Source organism: Magallana gigas, chromosome 4 (assembly GCF_963853765.1).
Source record: "Magallana gigas chromosome 4, xbMagGiga1.1, whole genome shotgun sequence".
NCBI classification, from domain to species: domain Eukaryota; kingdom Metazoa; phylum Mollusca; class Bivalvia; order Ostreida; family Ostreidae; genus Magallana; species Magallana gigas.
In genome coordinates, this window is record NC_088856.1 from 14,897,242 (window position 1) to 14,918,076 (window position 20,835).

The 20,835-nt window shown below is 34.6% G+C and overlaps 2 protein-coding genes across 3 annotated transcripts; one reads left to right on the top strand and one right to left on the bottom strand.

Moving 5' to 3' along the window:
- Positions 1-1,441: 1,441 nt before the first annotated feature.
- Positions 1,442-17,877, top strand: LOC105333417 (uncharacterized). Of its 2 annotated transcripts, XM_034451743.2 has the most exons (20): positions 1,442-1,747; positions 5,793-5,903; positions 7,013-7,126; positions 8,242-8,446; positions 9,545-9,592; positions 10,415-10,504; positions 10,838-10,936; positions 11,034-11,132; positions 11,312-11,413; positions 11,887-11,978; positions 12,550-12,889; positions 13,139-13,324; positions 13,536-13,822; positions 14,018-14,790; positions 15,147-15,295; positions 15,526-15,653; positions 15,763-15,848; positions 16,146-16,303; positions 16,849-16,973; positions 17,613-17,877. In XM_034451743.2, the coding sequence occupies exons 2-20, from the start codon at positions 5,803-5,805 to the stop codon at positions 17,701-17,703; spliced, it is 3,273 nt and encodes a 1,090-aa protein (XP_034307634.2). In that variant the 5' UTR covers positions 1,442-1,747; positions 5,793-5,802; the 3' UTR covers positions 17,704-17,877. The 2 variants fall into 2 exon arrangements, with proteins under 2 accessions (XP_034307634.2, XP_034307635.2); XM_034451744.2 differs by lacking the exon at positions 9,545-9,592 and having other exon boundaries at positions 1,443-1,747.
- Positions 17,878-18,846: 969 nt separating this feature from the next.
- LOC105333416 (uncharacterized) lies at positions 18,847-20,137 on the bottom strand. The gene is made up of 2 exons (XM_011436371.4): positions 20,006-20,137; positions 18,847-19,792 (listed from the first exon to the last, which is right to left on the bottom strand). Exons 1-2 carry the CDS (start codon positions 20,111-20,113, stop codon positions 18,890-18,892), a joined length of 1,011 nt encoding a protein of 336 aa, XP_011434673.2. The 5' UTR covers positions 20,114-20,137; the 3' UTR covers positions 18,847-18,889.
- Positions 20,138-20,835: the final 698 nt, after the last annotated feature.

Sequence of the window (20,835 nt, forward strand, 5' to 3'; positions counted from 1 at the left end):
TAAGAGACCTTTAGAGAAATTAATAAAATTTGGTTATACACCAATTTGAATTGCCATTTTGACAAAATGAACGCCATTTTCCTGAAGACCAACACATTTCATCAGACCAATTCATGATTTTTTATTGTCATTTTTTTTTTCCATTTAAGAGACTGTTAGAGGGAGTGATGATATTTGGCTGTCCGCCATTTTTACCGATTTACCACCATCTTCTAAAGATCAGAACATTTTGTTGGACTAAGCGCACCTTAGATATGATAAAATATTGTGTTGAACAGAATTATAATCGTTTGTTTCCTCATGCAATTTTTAAGACTTTAAAAGAGAATTATAAATGTTGACTGTCGATCGAATATTTTGACTGCCATTTTGACCAAATATTCGCCATTTTTGTCATAGCCAGCATATTTTTCAGACTTAGTTAATTATGCAAAAAAAAAACTTTGCTGAGCGGAATTGTTATTGTTTCTCTTATGCAGTTTTCCCATTTGAAAATCTCAAGGAAAAAATTATTAAATCTGGGTATCCGCCATTTTGAATCGCCATTTTGACCTAATTAACGCCTTTTGGGGAAGACCAGCATATTTTTGCATACTTAGCACACTTTAGGTATGATAAATACTTTGTTGAATCAATTCATTATTGTTTTTTAATAATGAAAAGACTTTAAGAGAAAATTATGATCATGTTTGGTTGTCCGCAATTTTGAATCGCCATTTTTACCTACTTAACGCCATTTTAATGAAGGCCAGCATTTTTTTCGGACTCAAAACACTTTATTTATGATTAAAAACCATGCTGGACCAAATAATAATTATTTGCCGTTAAAAGTTTTTTTTTCGACTAAATCGGAACCGACTAACACGCATTAGCGAAAACATCCAAATGACAGAAAACGATATACAAATAAAGTTTAAAAAATGAATATTAAGTTACGTGGAAAATTAAAACTAAAACTGAGTATCATGTGCAACAGATTTGGTCAAAATGTACTGTTTTTTACCGCTTTTATGATTTGAGATTGGTCCAAGTTTTATGGACCACCTCCAAGCCGTTTGTAGAAGATAGAGAAGATGGTTTGATAGCATAGTTGATCGTATGCCAATGTTCATATGGGTATTAATGTGTGTTGAGATTAGAAGGTTTTTGTTTTCTCTCAAAATAATAAGTTGCGCTTGTTTGCGCTTTCTTGTTCTCTTTACGAAGTTTTTTTTTTAGAAAACTTTTAGCTTGATACATATTTCATCATTAAAAATTGATGGAAATATTAAGGACGATAACTATTGAATGACCCACTGATCGTTAAAATATGCATGCTAAACATTTTTTGGATGGTGACAAATTGAGCGCCAATAACGTGAGGCTTCAATCGCTCGCAAGGTTTGGCCCTTTAACATACTTCAAAGATGTTCCAGACCTACAATCAGATAACAGTCTAGTAATTGTTCTTCTCCACTGCTCATTAAATGATATGAAATAGGATATGTATCAGAAGATTAATACCGAGTGTTAGTTTCAATGTACGCGGGCTCTTTTAAGAATCACTGAAGCCACCATTGCGAAACAAATGAACTTGTTTAACAGAGCGACGGTACTGTGCTACTAACTAAAGACAGAGGTAGAGAAGTGTCTCGGCCAAGTGTGGGGGATAATGCCACTAATTGATCATCTCTATGTTGTATAAGGGCTTACGTGTTGAAATAATGGAAACTCCATAAAAACATTTTCCGCGCACATTTTATGAAAGGTAAGTTAAATGTCAAGCCTCTTTCTGTTAATAGATGCGACGTGATTTTAGACACGTTTCACTGTCATATGACATTACAATAGGGTATTTAAATGAATCACCAAATGAACGTTCTTTTATTTTAGAATTGAAATTTCTACAGTTTTGTTATTTAAACCATGATATTACATTTTGAATGCAAGGTTAATAAAAGTATATTCTCCTCGAAAAAAGTTTGCATGTACAATGATTAAGATAAAACCCACAAATTAAAGATGTAGGAAATTTTATCTCTAGGAGGACTAACATTGAGAAAATAAATTCTTACCATATAGATACTGCATAGGCGTTGGAACCGGGGGGTGCAAAGTTAGACCAAACCATTAGAAATATAGCATCATGCAGGGTTCAGCATCCCACTTAATTTTTTGCACCAAACGAAAGAGTTCTTAAATTTACCTTAAAAAGAAAATTGGAGTCATAGGTATAGTAGTCCCCCCCCCCCCCCCCCCAACGGATTAGGAATTTCATGATTTGGAATTTTGTTTTTGGCAGGTAAGATTGAAGTTATATTCAAAGGAACACTAGCCCCCCCCCCCCCCCCCCCTCTCCCCAAGGATCAAGAAATTCATAATATTGGGGGGAAAATATGGTAGGTAAGATTTGAGTTATAGGTATACTCCTCCTCCCCCCCCCCCCCCCCCCCCGCTCCCCCAGCACGGATTAGGATTTTCATGATTTTGGGAATTCTTGTCAAGATTTCTGATGATATTAGTCTAGCCCCCCCCCCCCCACACACACACACACTTTCAATTTGCTTCCGACGCCACTGTACTGTGAAGTATTTCACACCAATTCTTATAATGAATAAGATGATTAAACAAAGGCAAATAATATTAACATTTATAACATTAATATTGAGAAATATTTTGAAAAAAAAATATTTGTCCAAAATCATTTTAACTGCATGATTGATTTGCAATAGCTTGTGTCGTCACTTGTAACAGTTGCCCAATCCAACCCGGTGACGTCACGGTGTAAACGTAACAATCGTCACCAAAAAAAACCACATTGTGGACAAAATAATAGTTGTTACCATTGAACAGAACTCTGCGACCCCATTTTTTATCCCTAATTTTTAGAATCTTTTAAGAACGTATCGAGCTTTGTTCGCGCTTTGATGGACATCTCTGGCATATTAAGCATTTTGTCAGCATGGTCCAACCGATCGGGGCATGATATAGAATATGTCACGCTCCACCTACCATTGTTTGTCATTGAATATCGATATCACACACGCGATTGACCTAATTAGTGCTATTTTAAAAAATCTATTAATTTCAACCTTACAGTTCAAAACTTCGTGTTAAAACCTGGTCAATTCTGATAAAACAACACAGAAAATCAATAGATTTATAACGCAATGTAATACTTGATCAGAGTTTTGAAAATGATAGCCCATTTAAAGTGTTAATTTCATATCAAAATTTGTTGAATTTAGTTAATTAACTTTTTAAAAATGATTTAAGTTTTTTTTTATCCTCATGTCATGTTGTAAATTTTGAATTTACTGGGTGGGTGTAAATACAATTCACAACATGGCAATTTGTCATGTTGTAAATTTTATATTTACACCTACCCAGTAAATTCAAAATTTACAACATGACACTCAGCCTCAAAGCCAATTTTAACATGAAAATATTATTTGTCCACCAAACTTTATAGATGAAAAGAATTAAAAAGAAATTTATTGACGGTATCCGTGCATTTTACAGAGCAATTGCAAATTTGCCTGTGATGGATATCATGATATCAAATTTTAAAAAAGTTGTACCTGTGCTTATCTGCGACTCGAAATCTTTATCTATATGTAGTAGATCTCCGTGGAACCAGTAAACCAAGCATTTCTTTGAATGACTGGTCGTAATATTAACAGTAGAAGACTGATTAATTTGTGTATATAAAGACAGAAATTATGGTACAAATAGAAAAAAAACGCATATCTAGCTATAGTTATCGAACATGGCTGACGACCGGAGGTCGTTAAACCAGTCTAGAAAAAGTTAATGTAGGAAATTCGCGAAAACCTTAAAATCTGTTTTATATAAATGTAAGCCGTAAATGCAAAACAATATTGATGAATGTTAATCCGTTAATTAAACTGTAATAAATGCATGAATAGAAATTCGATAAATTATTTATAGTATCACGACACATGCACCTATCGTTATATATTTTTTCTCATAATAAAAATAAATACCCCATAACTAATAATACACAGCACCCATCTTCGCCATCTTGGATTTATTTCAAACTGTCCATCAAGGGAATTTTTGATAAACACTCATCGGTAAAATTATTTTGCGATTCCCTCCGTCTCCCGATCGGTCATTCAACATCTAAGCCTACAACCGATTCAATCAAATGCGTCCACACCTGTCATTAATAAAAATCGCCCCTCAATTGCATCTACTGCAGAATAATTTTCCCCATGAGTTTTAAGCAAAAATTCCACCTGATGTGACAGTTTGAAATAAACCTAAGATGGCGTTGATGGGTACCGTTTGTATTATTAGTTATGTGGTACTTATTTTTATTATGTGAAAAATATATATTTACATCGTCCATTGTCTTTGTCTGTGATAACACTACGTATCGATTTTGTACTTTATAACCCATAATACAAATGACGCCAAATGGAGGCGCCGGCGGGGTTTGCTTATTTATAGTTAAAGATTTAATTGTACGATGGCTTAAAATTATATAAATATAAGTAATACGGAATCATTCTTTGAATATTATGAGGTGATAATTTCGGTCGGGGCTTGATCAAATCTATCATAAAGCCCTTCGGGCTTTATTGGATTTGATCACGCCCCAACCAAAATTATCACCTCATAATACTCAAAGAATGATTCCTTATTCCTTATATAACGTCAGGTGCCTGTGAAACACCTGTGAAATAGAACATGTATTATTCATTTTTCGTTCAATCGGATCATACGAAGTCACAGTTTGAACTGTTTTTCATCCCATTGTTCTTTCTAATTTGGGTGTTCATAATACATGTTTTCCCACTCAAACGATATCTATCAAATGAAGACATTTGTTTCGGTGCATTGTCCAGAAGATTAATGGCAGCGATTCAATGTGTGATACAAATGGTGTCGTCAACACAACAAACAAGCATATGAAATCAACATATTTTTCTGTTCATTATCACATTCTTTCTTCATTCTTATACTAAGTATTTTGTTGAAAATGAATACGATTAAATTATGTTTTTATGCAAAGTGAGTTCATCTAGTAACGTACAATTTAATGCCATGCCATACCTATTTTAATTATTACACAAACTTTAAAACATCTGTCAATTGTCCATAGAGTCACCTAAGTGTGTTTTTCATTAATTGTCCTATTGTATCGAATGGAATTAGAGATTCAACTGTTTTTCGTCCCACTGTATTGCTAATTTTTTAACATAACGAGATCTTATCAGCCAACAGACAGTCGTCATCTCAATAAACAGGCGTTAATTCAAACATGTCTGTCTGTACATTATCACATTCGTTATGACATTAAATCATTTGACCTTTCTTTCGAATACTCCTTAACTCAGTATTTTGTTCATATTGATATTGAGAAACCGATGAATATAAGATGGAGTGCTTCACTACATTTTACATTTGTATCGTCTGAAATATATTTTCACATGTAATGCAAGCTTTAGATTATTTTTACATGTATTTTTATCGTCAACATCCGATTCTTTAGTGTTTTATTAGAAAAATGAAGAAAAAAAGCTGTAAATTTTTGCATTTGTTTTCAATATCATTTTGTGTATAATAAATCATAAATAATACGTTTTATTTTAATAAAATGTTTTTAAAAAAAGTATATTCTGAATAAATAGACAAACTATCATAAAATTATTTTTGAAAAAACAGCTGTTACAATAATGGAAACAATTCTCTCTCTCTCTCTCTCTCTCTCTCTCTCTCTCTCTCTCTCTCTCTCTCTCTCTCTGACAAACACGGTTTGTTTATTGTTTTGGTTTTTTAACAAGATCACCAGAAATGTCTATGAAGAGAGGATACTCCCGTGCTAGTCAGAACAGCCTGGACAAAATGCAGAACGGGACGGGAGATAACTCGTCATTGGGAACGGAGGATGACAGGTATATTTAACTCTCAATAGGACGAGGCAACATTTAACAAACAAATTTTGCTGCCAATACAAAAACAAACAAAAAACAAAAAAAAAACAATAAAAACACTGACATTTATGAGAAACAAAATTGGCAGTTCAATGCTTGATCTTGCACATTGGTTTTTTTCCCGTGTAAGATTTTTTTTTCCAGTACAAAGCTAGCTACTTGAATATTTGACCATAATGTAGGACCTTGACTCCATTAGTTAAAATCTCTAATCCTACTAGTCTCATGTATATAATTCATGTTCATTCATTATAAACCATTTGAATCGTAACATAGCTGACCTGACTAATAATACTTATTTGGGATCATTAATTGCGTAAATACTTAGAGCGGGTGTAGAGGGTCAAAAAGCGGAGACAGTCTGTAAGATCGACCTTCTAAATACGTTGTTTAGGCGGATCCTTGTTTGAATAATCCCGTGGGGTGGCGATTTTAATGTATTAAACATCTGCACATCTCTATAGTTTTGACGTCACTGTTTTGTCAAGTGTAATCATGTAAGTGATGATATATAATAAGCCTTATCTCAACCCCAGTCTCTGGTGTAAAAATGGATCATCTTCGATATTTTCACAGTTGTACTTTGATAGTTCTAAGGACCCTCTACAGTAAATATGTGAGCTTTTTATTTTAAAAAAATCAACGAAAATCGTACTTTCTTCTGTTCAGACATTCGTGCAGTCGTCCTTTTAAATAGCTCCTTACAAAGAAAAATCACGACTGTCTGTATATTGTGTAGAAAATTTGCGAAATGTCGCCCTGACGTCATAGTGGGAGTTTAAAACCATTTGAAGTTTTTAAATAAATCCGACTTCATAAGAATTATGAAGTTTAAACCCACTGTTTACCTGTGATGGCTTCATAACACAATCTTGGTGCTACGGAATTGTGCAAGTATTTTGCAGTGGTTGCTTTAAGACAATCGGATTTAATGCATGTAATGTCTTAACTCGGATTTATCTACTGAAATGAAGCATGTATTTGCAAAAGACAAAAACTAATAATAGATTTAAAGACAGGGAACGGCCTGTGAGTTCTTTCGGATCTTCTGAGCATGAGGACTATTTCAGGGATCGGTCTGTGAGCCATGCCTCTCTAGAGTCTACAACACTGTCACTGGCAATATCCCCCAGTCCCAGCGGTACTCCCATTCCGAGCCCCAGTCCAAGTCCTAGTACAAATAGGTAGGAAATCTCTCTCTCTCTCTCTTCTCTCTCTCCTCTCTCTCTCTCTCACTCTCTCACTCTCTCTCTCTCTCTCTCTCAAACACACACACATACAGAGCAAACATGTCGTGCTATGTGCTTATTTGTGTCGAAATAACATGTTGAATAAACATACTTTTAAGGACTCAAATGGGGACATTTAACATACACACGACAAAATACGTTTTGTAAACAATTTTGACAAAGTCCAGTGCTCAACAAGATCAGGTCAACTACTTATGTATGCTCTAGTAGTGTATATTGTTTATCTACCAGTCTGACTTATGTTAGCTTCTTTTATCTTACAAAATATTAAATTATATCGTATTTCACAATTTTCTGAAATACAGTAACATTTATCTTAAAACATATGAAATGTTTGCTACTGCAATTCTCTACACTCCATCTATATAACACAGAAACATACATATCAATATTTAAGTATGCTAGCCCATTCCCACCTGTCAAAGACTTTTTATTTCACGTTGAAGTCGATGAAAGTCATAAAAAAAATGAACAACTTCTAACCCAACAAGAGCTATAAATGATACACCATTAATTCTGAATGGTGTTTACAAGGCACTTGATGTTTAACTTTAACAACTTTTTCTTTGGAGATAAAACCCTTCATTATGTCAACAATATTTAAACACCCGAGAAATAATACCATAGACTAACAAAACATGCACTGCACATAGTGCAGCCAAATAGAGAGGGAAATAAACGATTTTTCGATTTGGTCATTGTTACTCACACACACTCTCTAAAGACGAATACTAAGAACCGAATTCGAATAATATTCTATTATTCAGCATGTTTAAAACTAGAGGCGCCTTAGTAATTTGGACTGTTATCCAGAAAGGGGGTTCTTCGAATGCAATAGTCTGGAGAAGTAAAAATTGTACAGCCTCTAGATCTTGTGTATTCACGTGCTTGAGAAATTCATTTTAGTTTGAACACCTCTCGTGATATATCGTATATTAAAGTGCAACAGAAAACCCTCTGACATTATAAGGATCTCATGTTGTTATATACATTATTATGTAGAAGGCCTTGTCACCTAAGATTTGTAATTTTTTGTGTCTGGATTTCAGTGTCCAACAGAATGGGGAGATGGGACCCCGCCGCGACTCGTCGGTCTCGGGGTCATCCGTGGGGGGTCTGTCCCGGATCCCGTCAATCGCCAAGGGCTCGCAGCTGTCCATGCAGTCCAGCTTTAACCTGGAAATAGACTCGGCCAGGGGAACCCCGGTGAGGGCAGCGGAATCCCCGTCACTCGCTAAGGAGGTCAAGAAAAAGGTACGGTAAGATTTAGAGTACTTACCAATAATGTATCTCTACTGTTATCATTTTGGGCCAGTACAACTACATCATAGTACATGTACTGTAGGACGTTCTATTGACGTATCATTTTCACAAATTTTTGGATGAGATAAATATATTTCCCTAAAACTTTTTATTCAAATGGTATACTGCTCATATTGTGTTATCTATTTATTTTAGATTGTGCAATTCTTTTGAGGATATACATGTGCCACTTTTCAAAAATAGATCATGTTAACGTGAATCGTATTTCATGATTAAGTTAATATAAAAACGATTCTCGTTAAAACAAAACATTTGATTCTAAGTTCCTGGTCAGTCAATGATAACCACAGACTTTTTTTTTAACCATGTAAGTCGGCGAAATTAATGCCTATTTATATTAGCATTCTTAACGATCAAATCTCAAAGCATTTAAAATTCCCACTATGAACACTATACAAGAAGGACTGCGATGATTTCTAGTCGTTTTAATTCACCTTTTGATATTTTTTTAATCAAAGTTCTCAAATGATAAGCTATTCAGAGTCTATATTCTCCATATTTAAAAAGCAAACATTTACTTTTACAATGAACTGGTCTAAAGTATTACTTGAATTTTTCCGCCTGTGTTTAAGAAAATATTTAAAGTTTTGCATACAATACTGTATTCCGATTTTCAAACATGGTAAAACTTTAGTTTGATAAATGAAAAATTGCATTTGATGGATGTGCTTGAAGTCTTTTTTATTTAGTTGTTTTTGTTTATCGTTTTTAATTTGCTTTCGTCTAGTATTGAAAAATTGGCCAAAATACTTGTCTTATTTTAACAGTAATGTATCATATAAACAGGGAACTTACGTGTAGCATTGATGAATTAAAAATGTAATAAATTGCTACCATCAAGTAAGATAGTGTTAAAAATGATACTTTTTTTTCCAAAACACACACTCCTTATTTTCTTTTTTTATTAGAATACCTTCGATTACCGGTACAGAATGCATCTGTGTATCCGTGATAATTCAAACAGGTGTAAAAAGAATGAAACGCATGTGTAAAAAATTAAACAGGTTATTTAATTCTAAATTCGTTTAGAATGATTCAAAGAAGTCCTCAAATCGTCAGCTGTTGGCCCCGAAACTGGTATCTGGTTGCTGTGGTCATTTCAAGTTTTTGCTTGATATGTAGTTCATATATTGTATGATTTCATTTCAGTTTTGCTTTTTGTAGTAGCGTGTGTTTTTTTAACGTTTTATTACTTAAAAAAATCCTGTTGTAAAGTTGAACATGTAAATTTTAAGGTGGCATGAGGCGTTTAGAGATATCAATCTGGATATGAGTACATCTTTTGAAAAAAATAACGACGGTATTAACATTTTACAATTTTTACCATTTTCAACATTATTAAAAAAAATTATGGAAAGCTTGACTTACAGACCAAAACTTCATGTCTTACCAAAAGCGCTACGCTGTTTGACCAGAAACATGTGAAAGAAAAACAAATTGAAAATTTTTATCACGAAAGAATTGAAATGTTCAATGCCTCCCTAAAATTTCATACAACTGAATCATCTTCGTTTTCATATTTCCGTTTTGATTATGATGTTGTTAATTTGTTAGACTTGATTTTGATTAATTTTGCGTGAGTGTGTAAATCTCGTTAAGAGTTGAGAAAAATATCAGGACGTTTTCAGCAGACAACTGGTAGACTAATTGTTCATGACTAACAAAGCAGTTGCTTTATTAAAACAATAAAAAGATCAAAATATTTTAATGTCAATCCTTCATAGCATCTATCTATCTATCTATCTATCTATCTATCTATCTATCTATCTATCTATCTATCTATCTATCTATCTATCTATCTATCTATCTATCTATCTATCTATCTATCTTTCATTTTCGTTCTTTCTGTCTTCCATTCAAACATTAATCCTTAATACACAATGTTGTATTATTTTTAAGATTTTACAAGCAGCAAAAAAGAACGACACGGAATTGTTATCCCGACTTTTGGCGGAGTTTCCCGAGGCGGACCTCACAGCTGTAGATGAAGTCAGTACTCATTCTGAAGAATCATTTTAATTTACGGGGGCCAACTCTCATGGGTTATGAATATTGTACATCTAGGGTTTTAAAATATGATTTTGTTTTTAAGCATGACTGAATAATTAATACAGATAATTCCATAATTTGTTGGGGATGAAAATTCGTAAATAAGGGATACACACAGACACTAGTAAAATTGAGCCGCCTAATGTTCTACTTGTAACTGATGAATTCCAATCATGCAAGGTCTACATTTTTTGTGCAATGATACCTTCCTTCTGTTAGAAGTTAATACCCTTGTGTATTCGTTTACACCATTGGAATCTGGTCATTTTACAGAATGGTAAAACAGCTTTACATCACTGTGCAAACAACGCCGACGCTAGCAACACGGACACATTGCTGTCACGAGGGGCGCAACCCAACACCATCGATAAGGTACAGAATCTCTGTAAAATCTCAGACTACAGAATTCAGTGTGATCTGAAACATTCTGAAGATATTACTTTCAACATGATTTTGTTTTTGTTTGTAGAATGGTCAGACGCCGTTACACATTGCCGCCAAGAAAGACGCCGTGGAGGTCATTGAGATGTTGGCTGTCAATGGCGCCTTACTAGATTACCCGGATGCTGTAAGTCACATGATTAATTATTTTCACTAAAAGATGGTTTAGACTAGTTAACTGACAATTAGCGTAAAATAAAACTACAACATGATAAGAACTTACAGGCAATGCATATCATCTAAAGTTTTTTTTCGCAAACCGCGAACAATTAATTTGATTGTGTCTATATTGTTTCTATTGATTAGAAAACTGGCCAAACGGCTCTTCACTACGCAGTGGCCAAGAACTTCCTGTCCAGTGTTCAGATTCTGATTTTTAGCGGCGCTGACTCGAATGTTAAAGACAAGGTAAGAATGATAGGTAGGCATTTCGCTCCGTTTTCCTCCTATCACACACTTATTGTTTGTAACTGTCTTTCCAAATGACCTTGTTTAATATCCGGCTGTTTACTTAGAGTTTTGACTTTTAAAAAGTATAGCTAGTTTCTTACTAAGGTCAATTAAAGCCCATGTATTTCCCGAGGACAATCTTTCTAATGTTGACAAAACAAAGTTTTTGATATCGCTTTCGAATCTCAAGAAAACAAAGTATGCGTTCTGAAATTCTTTCTGATACATGTAAATACAGTATATGTACAAACTATTCAAAGCTTTTAAAATAAGTAAGATTTACTGTTTTTTATGATGTGCTATGGTTTTGTCACTAGTTTCGTAACTGAATCATCTAACTAAAGAAGAATCTAAAGCTTTAGTAAAAGTTGTTGTTTCTTTACTAATTTTTAGATCTAATCTATGTTGTATTCTGGGGGGTTTTTTCACAGCAAGGACGCACGCCCCACATCGTGTGTCGTTCTAAGGAGATGCGTACTTTGCTATCCATGAACAGCTCGGCCGCAGCGAATGTGTCCATGGGGTGAGAACAATCTTATCTTTACAGAGTGTGCCACCTTTAAAATTTGTTTAACTCTGTTATGATTGCTAATGCATGGAATTTAATATAGAACCATTTTAACAAGACCTTGGACTTTCAGTAGGACGTAACTATCTATTTCTTGCATCAAAACAAGTTGAAAATGACGCTTGCTTCAAGCGAAATACACACCGACTGGTAGTCCTAGCTCAAAAGCCAGACAAATCTTGTTGATTTCAAAAAGCCATGGCTGAGTGGGATACAATGAAATAGACAAGCCTACGTCACACTGCTGATTGACACAACTACCCAAAGTCCAAGCTCTTGTTAATATGGTTCTATTATCAATGGGCTTTTTCACAGCATTACCAAAGTTGAAAATTGTTTTTCAATATACCTCATTTTTTTCTTCATTAAATTTTAGAGAGGGTTGTCGTCATATTATCTATCTACATTTTGGTATTTTCATTTAGAAATTTTAATGACGAAATACTGTTAAAATAGGGAATAATGCAAACTCACGAGACAATGTTATCTCAGTTCGTTTCATTTATCCTTTTTCTTTCAAATCTAGAGAGATGATGCTACAAACAGTTGAAATAATAGGAGGTGCAAAGACATATTGTGATAGACTAGACATTACGATCGACTTCAACTCGGGTGCTGTCGGGGACAAGTTCTCAATGATGTGCAGACGACAACCAATCGATTTTTGTGACGTCAGTTTTAATTTTGGCGCGTCAGAGGAAGTCATAAGTGATGTGATCACTTACCGTGTTCAGAGAAAGGGACGCAAAACTCTGTGTATTTTCACGGTGCCTATATATTGCAAGCCATTAAGCACAGAGGAAGTGATTCTAAAGAGCAACGAGGGACACGCCTTAATTGTTTCAAAAGTATTTGAAAAGGACAAGGTACGCAATTGGTTTGCATATAAAAATTTGAAAGATTCTTCCGAGATGCACTACCGTGTATAGGGTATTTTTGCCAGAATATTGTATTGCTCTTAATCATAAACGCGTATGTTGAGATTTTGTTGAGCCTTATGGGAATTTTAAAAATGTTTCTGGTGAATTTAAACAAGGTTTAAGTTCTTATAGTAAAGATTTTTTTTAAACTAACTGATATTGGATATGATGAAATATATAGATATTGAATTACAGGTATTCTACTGTGAGGTACCTTTTGATCTTCCGGAACTGAATGCCTTTGTTTTTGTGGCTCGTACAAAACAAGAATCGTTTACAGCAACCAGTGATAACGTCACGATTACGTCAGAGGTCAATGATAAGGTCAAGCTGATTTTACCAAAGGGAACGTTTGAGGGCCCAACAAAACTATTTTTCCAAGTTAGTACAATTAGCATAGAGTGCTTAGATATAACTTTAACCAAGGATTTTTTTCCCCAATGCCTTTTATTTGATTTCATAGGGTAAATTGTTGTGGGCAAATATAAAATTGAAGCAACTGCACTTGTTTAATAAATCTCATTTGATTTTAAGTTGACAAAAAACTTGACTTGCGCATTATGGATTAAACAACCAAATTAATTTTGTAAAGGTTACTGAACCACCAAACGCCGATATCTTGGAGACTTCGGAGATGAAGGATGTGTACTCTATTACACCGTTCGTTCGGGTGGAAGCGGAAAATCACGTGGGTCCCAAACAGGATGTTCAACTCCAGCTCCCTCTACCGGAGGAGTACGGCGTAGGCGGAACCATTAAGATATTTACCTCTAACGTATATGAAATAGACGACATCAGTGAAAACAGTTGGACTCTCTTAGATACAAGATGTAATGTGACCAAAGATGCTATTTCATTCGATTCACGGACGTTTTCATTGTAAGGGTTTTGAATTTATTTTATGATTCAACTATTTTTTTATTGAATTACTAGTATCTGAAATGAAACTCGTTTTTCGAAATAATCTCATGCACTTCTTTCATAAATTAAGGGTTTTTTGGCAGAAAGGAATCAAAATTTAACAATTATTTTGTAAAGAATTAACTTTGAATTTTCTTTGCAATTTCGTTTCAGGAAAGTTGCAGTTGAAACAAAAAAGGATGTTACTTTTGAAACTCTTCGACCACAGGTTCACTCCATGTTTCAGAAGGCACGTAAGAGGGATCACACAGTAGCGTTTGTCGCCATGTCCAAAAGACTGGAAGAATCCGATTCCTTCCAAGTAGCCATAGAGTGTGCTACGATAGACAGAGTTGATGATTGCAAAAGTTTCTGGCTGAACGAAGGGTTTAAAGATCAGCGCCCCAAGAAATCCCAGTCGTACACAATCAAATCCAGAGAGCAGTTCATTCTGTTTGTGAAAAATCTCAAGCTAGTGAGAGACTCGGAGGATATACAGTTCCAGTTTCATGCCAGGCGGCGGAACTTCCAATGTTTTACCGTGGAAACTTCCGCTCAAGTTAAAAAAGTAACCGGACAAGTTCAAGTGATGAAAATCCTTCCAAACCCGGATCCGGATCAGTTTGGAGAGGTCAAACGGAAAACAAAAAGCATTACAAATATACCCATAAATCTTTCAAAGGAAGTGGAAGGTGGTGAAGAAGAAGAAGAAATGGAAGAGGAGGAAGAGAAAGTACATGAAGTTCTTCCCCCTGTGGAGACTCAGAAACCTCCCAAATCTTCTCCCAAGCCTTCTCATAAACCCGCACCCAAAGCTATCACCCCCAGCAGGAACTTGATTCCGAACGACGGGCCGAGTGAACCCACCAGTCGTACCTCCATCGCCGTCATGAAACAGAAGAGCTTTGATTTTACCTTAAGTGAGAAAGGAGACCCTTCTTTTAAAGGTGCGTTTTAAAACAATTGGTCGTTACTGTATAACTATAGGTTTTTTTTTTACAAATGGGTGGTGATTCCGTGCTAAGTGTTGGAGTATCAACTTTACCACAAAAAATTCTATTCCCCAAACATAATTAAAATAGCAAAAAATCTGTTCTTTTTAAATCACATAGTGAAGATTGGAATGAACCTACTTTGAAAAGAAAGTTATAATACAATGTCGTGAGTTTAATTATTGCATTCGTTTTCAATTTACAAGTGTGTTTTGCATCTCTCGAAATAATTCTTATTTTAGAAAGTTTTGTAACATTCCTCCAACGGTGTTAAACTATAATCTCATTTATTCTGCAATGGTTTTGATTAGGTTTCACTGATGACAAGTTCCTGCGGGAACTCTGTAAGGAGCTGGACGAGGAATGGTATAAGGTGGCTGTACTGATGGGCTGGAACTACGCCGATATAGAGCGGATGGTCACGGAAAATAGTCCCTCCCAGGACGAACTTATCTGGCATGTAAGTACTCGGCACATGCAACAATTCCCCCATGTATCCTAAATGCAAACTTTTGTGTTATTTGTTTTTTTTTCTTATTTCGGGGGGGGGGGGGATGTTCTTTATGCGACAATATTCATAAATCAAGGATTATATCAGGTTTTCGAAATAAAAATAAGTAATGGTCGTATTCTTAATACTTATCATTCAGAAAACACAAATACACATGCATCAATTCATTCAAATTTTAGTTTCTGTTGTCGTGGAGAAACATGTGTAAAACCAAAGACGACCTGGGACTTCCGGTTCTCGTCACTGCACTCTCCAAGGGAGGGAGGAAGGATCTGTGTACCGTCATTACCCTTGACCTCCGGGAATGGTAAATATCCCTCTCAAGGACGTTCCTTTTCATAGCTTTAAACTTTGACACCTTTTGGGTGGATTAAGTATAATAAAAATGTTTAGTAAGTTCTGTTTTTTTATAACAGGATATCTAATGAGGACAATAAGAAGACCAAGTTCTACAGATGGGCAATAAAAGCTTTTGATAATTCCGACCTGATGAACCCAGGGGGTAAATAGAGTTTGTGCACAAGATAAAACATTTGAAAAATAAAAAAATATATACGCATGGACTATCGGTTGTTTGCCAGTAATTTACGCTAATAATATATTTGAAGAAAAAATTGGTATAAAATAGAAAATTAAGAAGAAATTGAAATTTTTTTTTAATTCTGAGGACTTGATTCAAATTATCTAATGTTAAGCAAAACAATTTTCGTTATTGCTCTCTTTTTGTACAAAAATTTGATAGTTCATCGCAAATTAGGTTCACTAGCTTATTTATTAAGGGTTTTGGTCTCACCTGTAGACTACCCACCCCCTCTCTCTGACCAGTTCCTGGTTCTACTGGTGGACATGATCAAAAGTCAGATGGACATCATGGAGCCCCTAGGTCTCACTCAAAAAGAGGTCGAGCGAGTTATGGCGAGCAACCGCTACAAGGGGCTCGATGAGAAACTGCTCAAGGTTTGTAACGACCCTTTTTTAGTTCTCCCCGAAAAACCAAAAAATGTGTAGTTTTATTTATTTAATTTAAACTTAAATGTAACAGTCAAAATTGTTGATTGATTGCTTTAGAATAGTTTAAATTCGTGGTGTTGAATTTTTGAGGATGGTGAATTTCATTAAATGTGTTTGCGTGTAATTTCATCAATTTACTTTAAATTTTCGTATCTTCATATAAATACTTGTAATGTACATGTGTATATGTAAAGACTCTATGACATAACTCGTTGGGAATGTTAATTCGTTGGCGAAGAGTATCCACAAAGTCCACAAAAATTTAGCAACCGTGAATTTCCTCGGTAAAAAATAAAGAAAGAGCTGTTTCCGCTTTTTAAGAAAAATGAGAATTAAAATCAGTTGATACTTGACTTCTTTGAAATCATTCCTGGTGAACACAGAGAGTATATGTATATATTCTGACGCAGTTTCGATAAAAAAAAATAACTTTCAGAAAATCGTTTAATGCCTTTCTGAGTAATTTAAGTTAAATTTTATTTGTTGTTCAGTTATTCATTATGGGTAGAGAAAAGGCATCATTGAAAAAAGACTACCTCAAAAAGATGGTTCGGGTATTCGATCATTACGGCCTACAAGAAGCTAAAAGATGGCTCCTCATCGCATGTAAAAAATGGTAAGTCCAGAAACTAAGGCAAGAACAAAGTAACCAATGGCTCTACCCCTTAGAGTGAAGATAAGTTGTTTTTAAGGAGGCTGGATGGTCAAAATATTCACCATTGAATCTTCCTAAAATGTTGAGATATGAATTGTTCAGCTATAACTCTAATTTACACTGTTGAGTAAACTCATTAACCTTTAAAACTCGGGTATATTCCTATATATTCATATACATGTATTAAGCTCTTCTTTTAGAAGGTGTTCAATACAGTATTTAAATGACAACTTCCCTCGAGTCCTCTTTAAGCAACAACTGTGATAAAATGTCAATATATGAAATGAATGTTTATTGCCCCTTTGCCTTTTTTTGCTACTTTATCGAGGATTCGTCCATTTATTTATTGTTTTCATCTAATTGCAAATGATTGATAGAAACCTGATCCTGTGGCGAAAAAACTTGCACGCGAGTTCACTTAATTTTGATATCACTGTATATTCCTTTTGCATACTAAGTGAGAGTAAGCTCAAAAGCGAGCTCTACCAAGTAACATGACCTAACCTCCTGTAGACCAGTTCTACATACATAGTTATATCCCTGTGACTTTTTGTAATTGGTATTAGTTTGGTCTTAGTATATGATTGTATTATTTTTTAGGCTTGAGGACAATGAGAAGAGCGGTGACCCACTTTACGAGGACGTGAATAATGTGATCAAAAGTATCGGCTCAGCGCCACACCCACACTGAATCGCTCCCAACCTTTTTCATACTCCTAAACTGTAAACCAAGCAAACCCGGTCTTTCATATTTTTTTTGTTACTCACGTGTACAAAAACTTGTTCTGTGACATTTTACATGTTTTAAGAATAGTCATGCTCTTATTATGCGTGTGTGAAAATGTTTGTGTAAGGTTTAGTTTGCTGAATGTGTGATCCATGAAAGTAGAAAAAAGTATGTGTTTTCATTTTGTGTGCTATTTGATTTACACAGACACATGTCCCTTGATTTACATGAAGTTCTACATTTATACGCCTCTTTCAATTTGGGTTCATTTACATGTGTTATTACAGCGGCGAGCGTGTGTTTTAACTTTTGAAGTATGTGTGTTACTTTTGACGCAACTCGCTACATATATGACATCATTTACACATTTTGCGATGAAATATCAGTATGTCGTTGAGATATTTATTTCGGGTAAACATCAACATTCAGCTGTCAATATATATAATATTTTGTAAATTTGTTGTATTAACACGTCAAAAAGTGATATGATTGTTTACGTTGCATTTATAAATAACATTTTAAAATGACGTTTTACGTTGATTGGGATAACATTTTTACAAACAGTTTGTTTTTCAATGTTGTTTCAACATATTCAGTCATTAATTGAATATTCCTAGTGCTTGTAAGAGCTAGAATACAGAACACAAGTAAATGTTACATTGTTTTTATCAATAAAGATGTTGACAAAAATATGAGTAATTCTTGTTATTCATAAACAGAATTACTATGCCTATATATATATATATATATATATATATATATATATATATATATATATATATATATATATATATATATATATATATATATATATATATATATATATATATATATATATATATATATATCAACAGCTGCTTCGAAATGAAAAAAAAATGATTAGAAACAATCATTACTTTATGTCAATTCATATTAATTTCCAGATATTTCTGTGATAAAACAATTCATTGTTAACCTAGATGTAAATTTGGGAGAGGGTAGCAATTACTACAGAGAGAGTGGCAGTGAGGTAATATATGAAAACGTTTATCGTGTTGGTGCCTGTGTTAACACGTGCCTGCATTGCCAAGGGGAAATTTTTAATTATAAAGTTAACGTGTGAATCAATTTTTGCATTGAAGTACAATGAAAAATTTCAAACTCAGTTAATCTAGCTAAACATTTGAAAAATCTGCTCCGCAACAAGTTGGTCCTGGATTAGTGGTTGGTTGAAGTAGTTCTGGTTAATGACGTGAATGAGTTGAGGTCGCCTCTTTACGTTGAAATCCATCAGCTTACTCAAAACAATGGAATAGTGGACACTACAGCGCTCCCGGTCCTCTTGGTACAGGAGCGTGTCCCCCGGGCAGTTTCCGTGGACGTCCGTGGCGGATTTAGTCACTACTTCCGTGAAGGGGGGCTGCTTGGTCAGCGCATAGAACATCAGTACCCCAATACTCCAAACGTCTATGAGACGCGGATCGTAACCATACGGAATCGGTTCGGATAGTCGACAGCTTAGTTCCGGCGGAACAAACAGAGGGTCGTAGCGGGTTAACTTAAAATTAGATCTCTTGTCGGCAGAACCAAAATCGGCTATTTTGATACATAAACCTTCGGTGATCAAAACGTTCTTGTAATTCAAGTCTCCATGAACGTATTCATTCGAGTGAACGTAGTTGACCGCGGATATTAACTCCTCCATCCATTTGTCTAGCTGTAGAAGAGGTACGTACTCATCAATTAAGTTTATCAATGCGTATAAATCGCACCGAGCCACATCCATAGTCATGACTGCACTGTGACCACGGACGCTAAAATCTAGGGCCCAGACTTTCAAAATGTTCTCATGACAAAGAAACCGCATTATCATATACTCTTCAATAAGGTTGTCGCGATGGGTCAAGGGTACGACCTTGAATGCCACAGGAACACGATTTGTGGCGCAATATCCGGTGTAAATAAGCCCCCTCTCACTCCTGTATAGTTCTTTATGAAATACCAAAATATTCCTTACGCCATGACCGTTTTCCACAAGCAAAATATTCCCAGATTTTCTGTATTTTTCTATTACCTTCGAATTCAAACAAAACATTGAAAAAAGTATTGTTATAAAAAAAATCAAAGTACAATTTAAACAAAAAATTAATGAATGAAATGATCACTAAAGATAACCTTTGAAATCATTAAATACTTTTTGGTCCCTTTCCACACTAACTTCAATTTTGAAAATTAAACATTATGACAAATAAAAGTTACAGATGTGTAATTAGTGCTGATTACTTACATTGATAGCAGAACCGTTTGCCGTGCTCTTCCTATAACAGCACTGAAACGGTTGCTTTATCCGTCGAATTAGCCAATTTCCAAACGGCATGCTTGGAATCTCACACATTTGATGATTGTGACGCCATGTATTATGACGTCATAAAACTGATATGTAACAATGATTTGATTGTCACAACTAACATCAATTTCTTTATAAAAATCACTGATTTATTTATAAGTTCTGGCCACGCATAGTCACCAATTTTCTTCATATTTCATACATAGACAATCTTAGGTGTAAAACGCAAACAGACACTAAACGTTGGTTGCTAGGGTGCCATGGTAATCGAGGCTAAAGGTGGAAACATAGCAAACCATACTACCTCAAAGCCATATTAGGAGGCTTTATCAACTAATATAAACTTTCAAAGACATCAACAGCCTTTGTCCTATTGTCAAAATTAATCGAGAAACCAATACTTTTACAATGTTAAAATGGAAACCATTAACTATTTTTTAAAATCGGGTTTTTTTACATTTCTTTAATAAGTCGAAATGGGATATTTTCAAATGTTTACACCCTTTTAAATGTCTATGCAACTTACATGCTGTAATTCCTGATATTAGAAAAATTTAGTGATTGTTTTTGTTGGAACATATGCCTAAAATTTCATTAACAATCCGATAAGCTTTGTTACCAACTTATTTTTCAGCTACATGTAGTTACCATAGCAACGGTTCTTAATTGTTTATTTTTCAAATTCTCTATTGCAAAGTCATAATTATACTGCGTACAAAAATTCAAGATTAGATTTTGCATTTTTAAATTCAAATAAAATGAAGAAGAAA

Excerpts from the sequence above, each read along its gene's own strand:
- LOC105333417 (XM_034451743.2), top strand. The coding sequence starts at position 5,803 with ATGTCTATGAAGAGAGGATACTCCCGTGCTAGTCAGAACAGCCTGGAC. Across the intron at positions 11,979-12,549 it reads GCAGCGAATGTGTCCATGGG|AGAGATGATGCTACAAACAG; the intron begins GTGAGAACAATC and ends TTTCAAATCTAG. Across the intron at positions 15,654-15,762 it reads ACCCTTGACCTCCGGGAATG|GATATCTAATGAGGACAATA; the intron begins GTAAATATCCCT and ends TTTTTATAACAG.
- LOC105333416 (XM_011436371.4), bottom strand. The coding sequence starts at position 20,113 with ATGTGTGAGATTCCAAGCATGCCGTTTGGAAATTGGCTAATTCGACGG. Across the intron at positions 19,793-20,005 it reads CAAACGGTTCTGCTATCAAT|GTAATAGAAAAATACAGAAA; the intron begins GTAAGTAATCAG and ends TTGAATTCGAAG.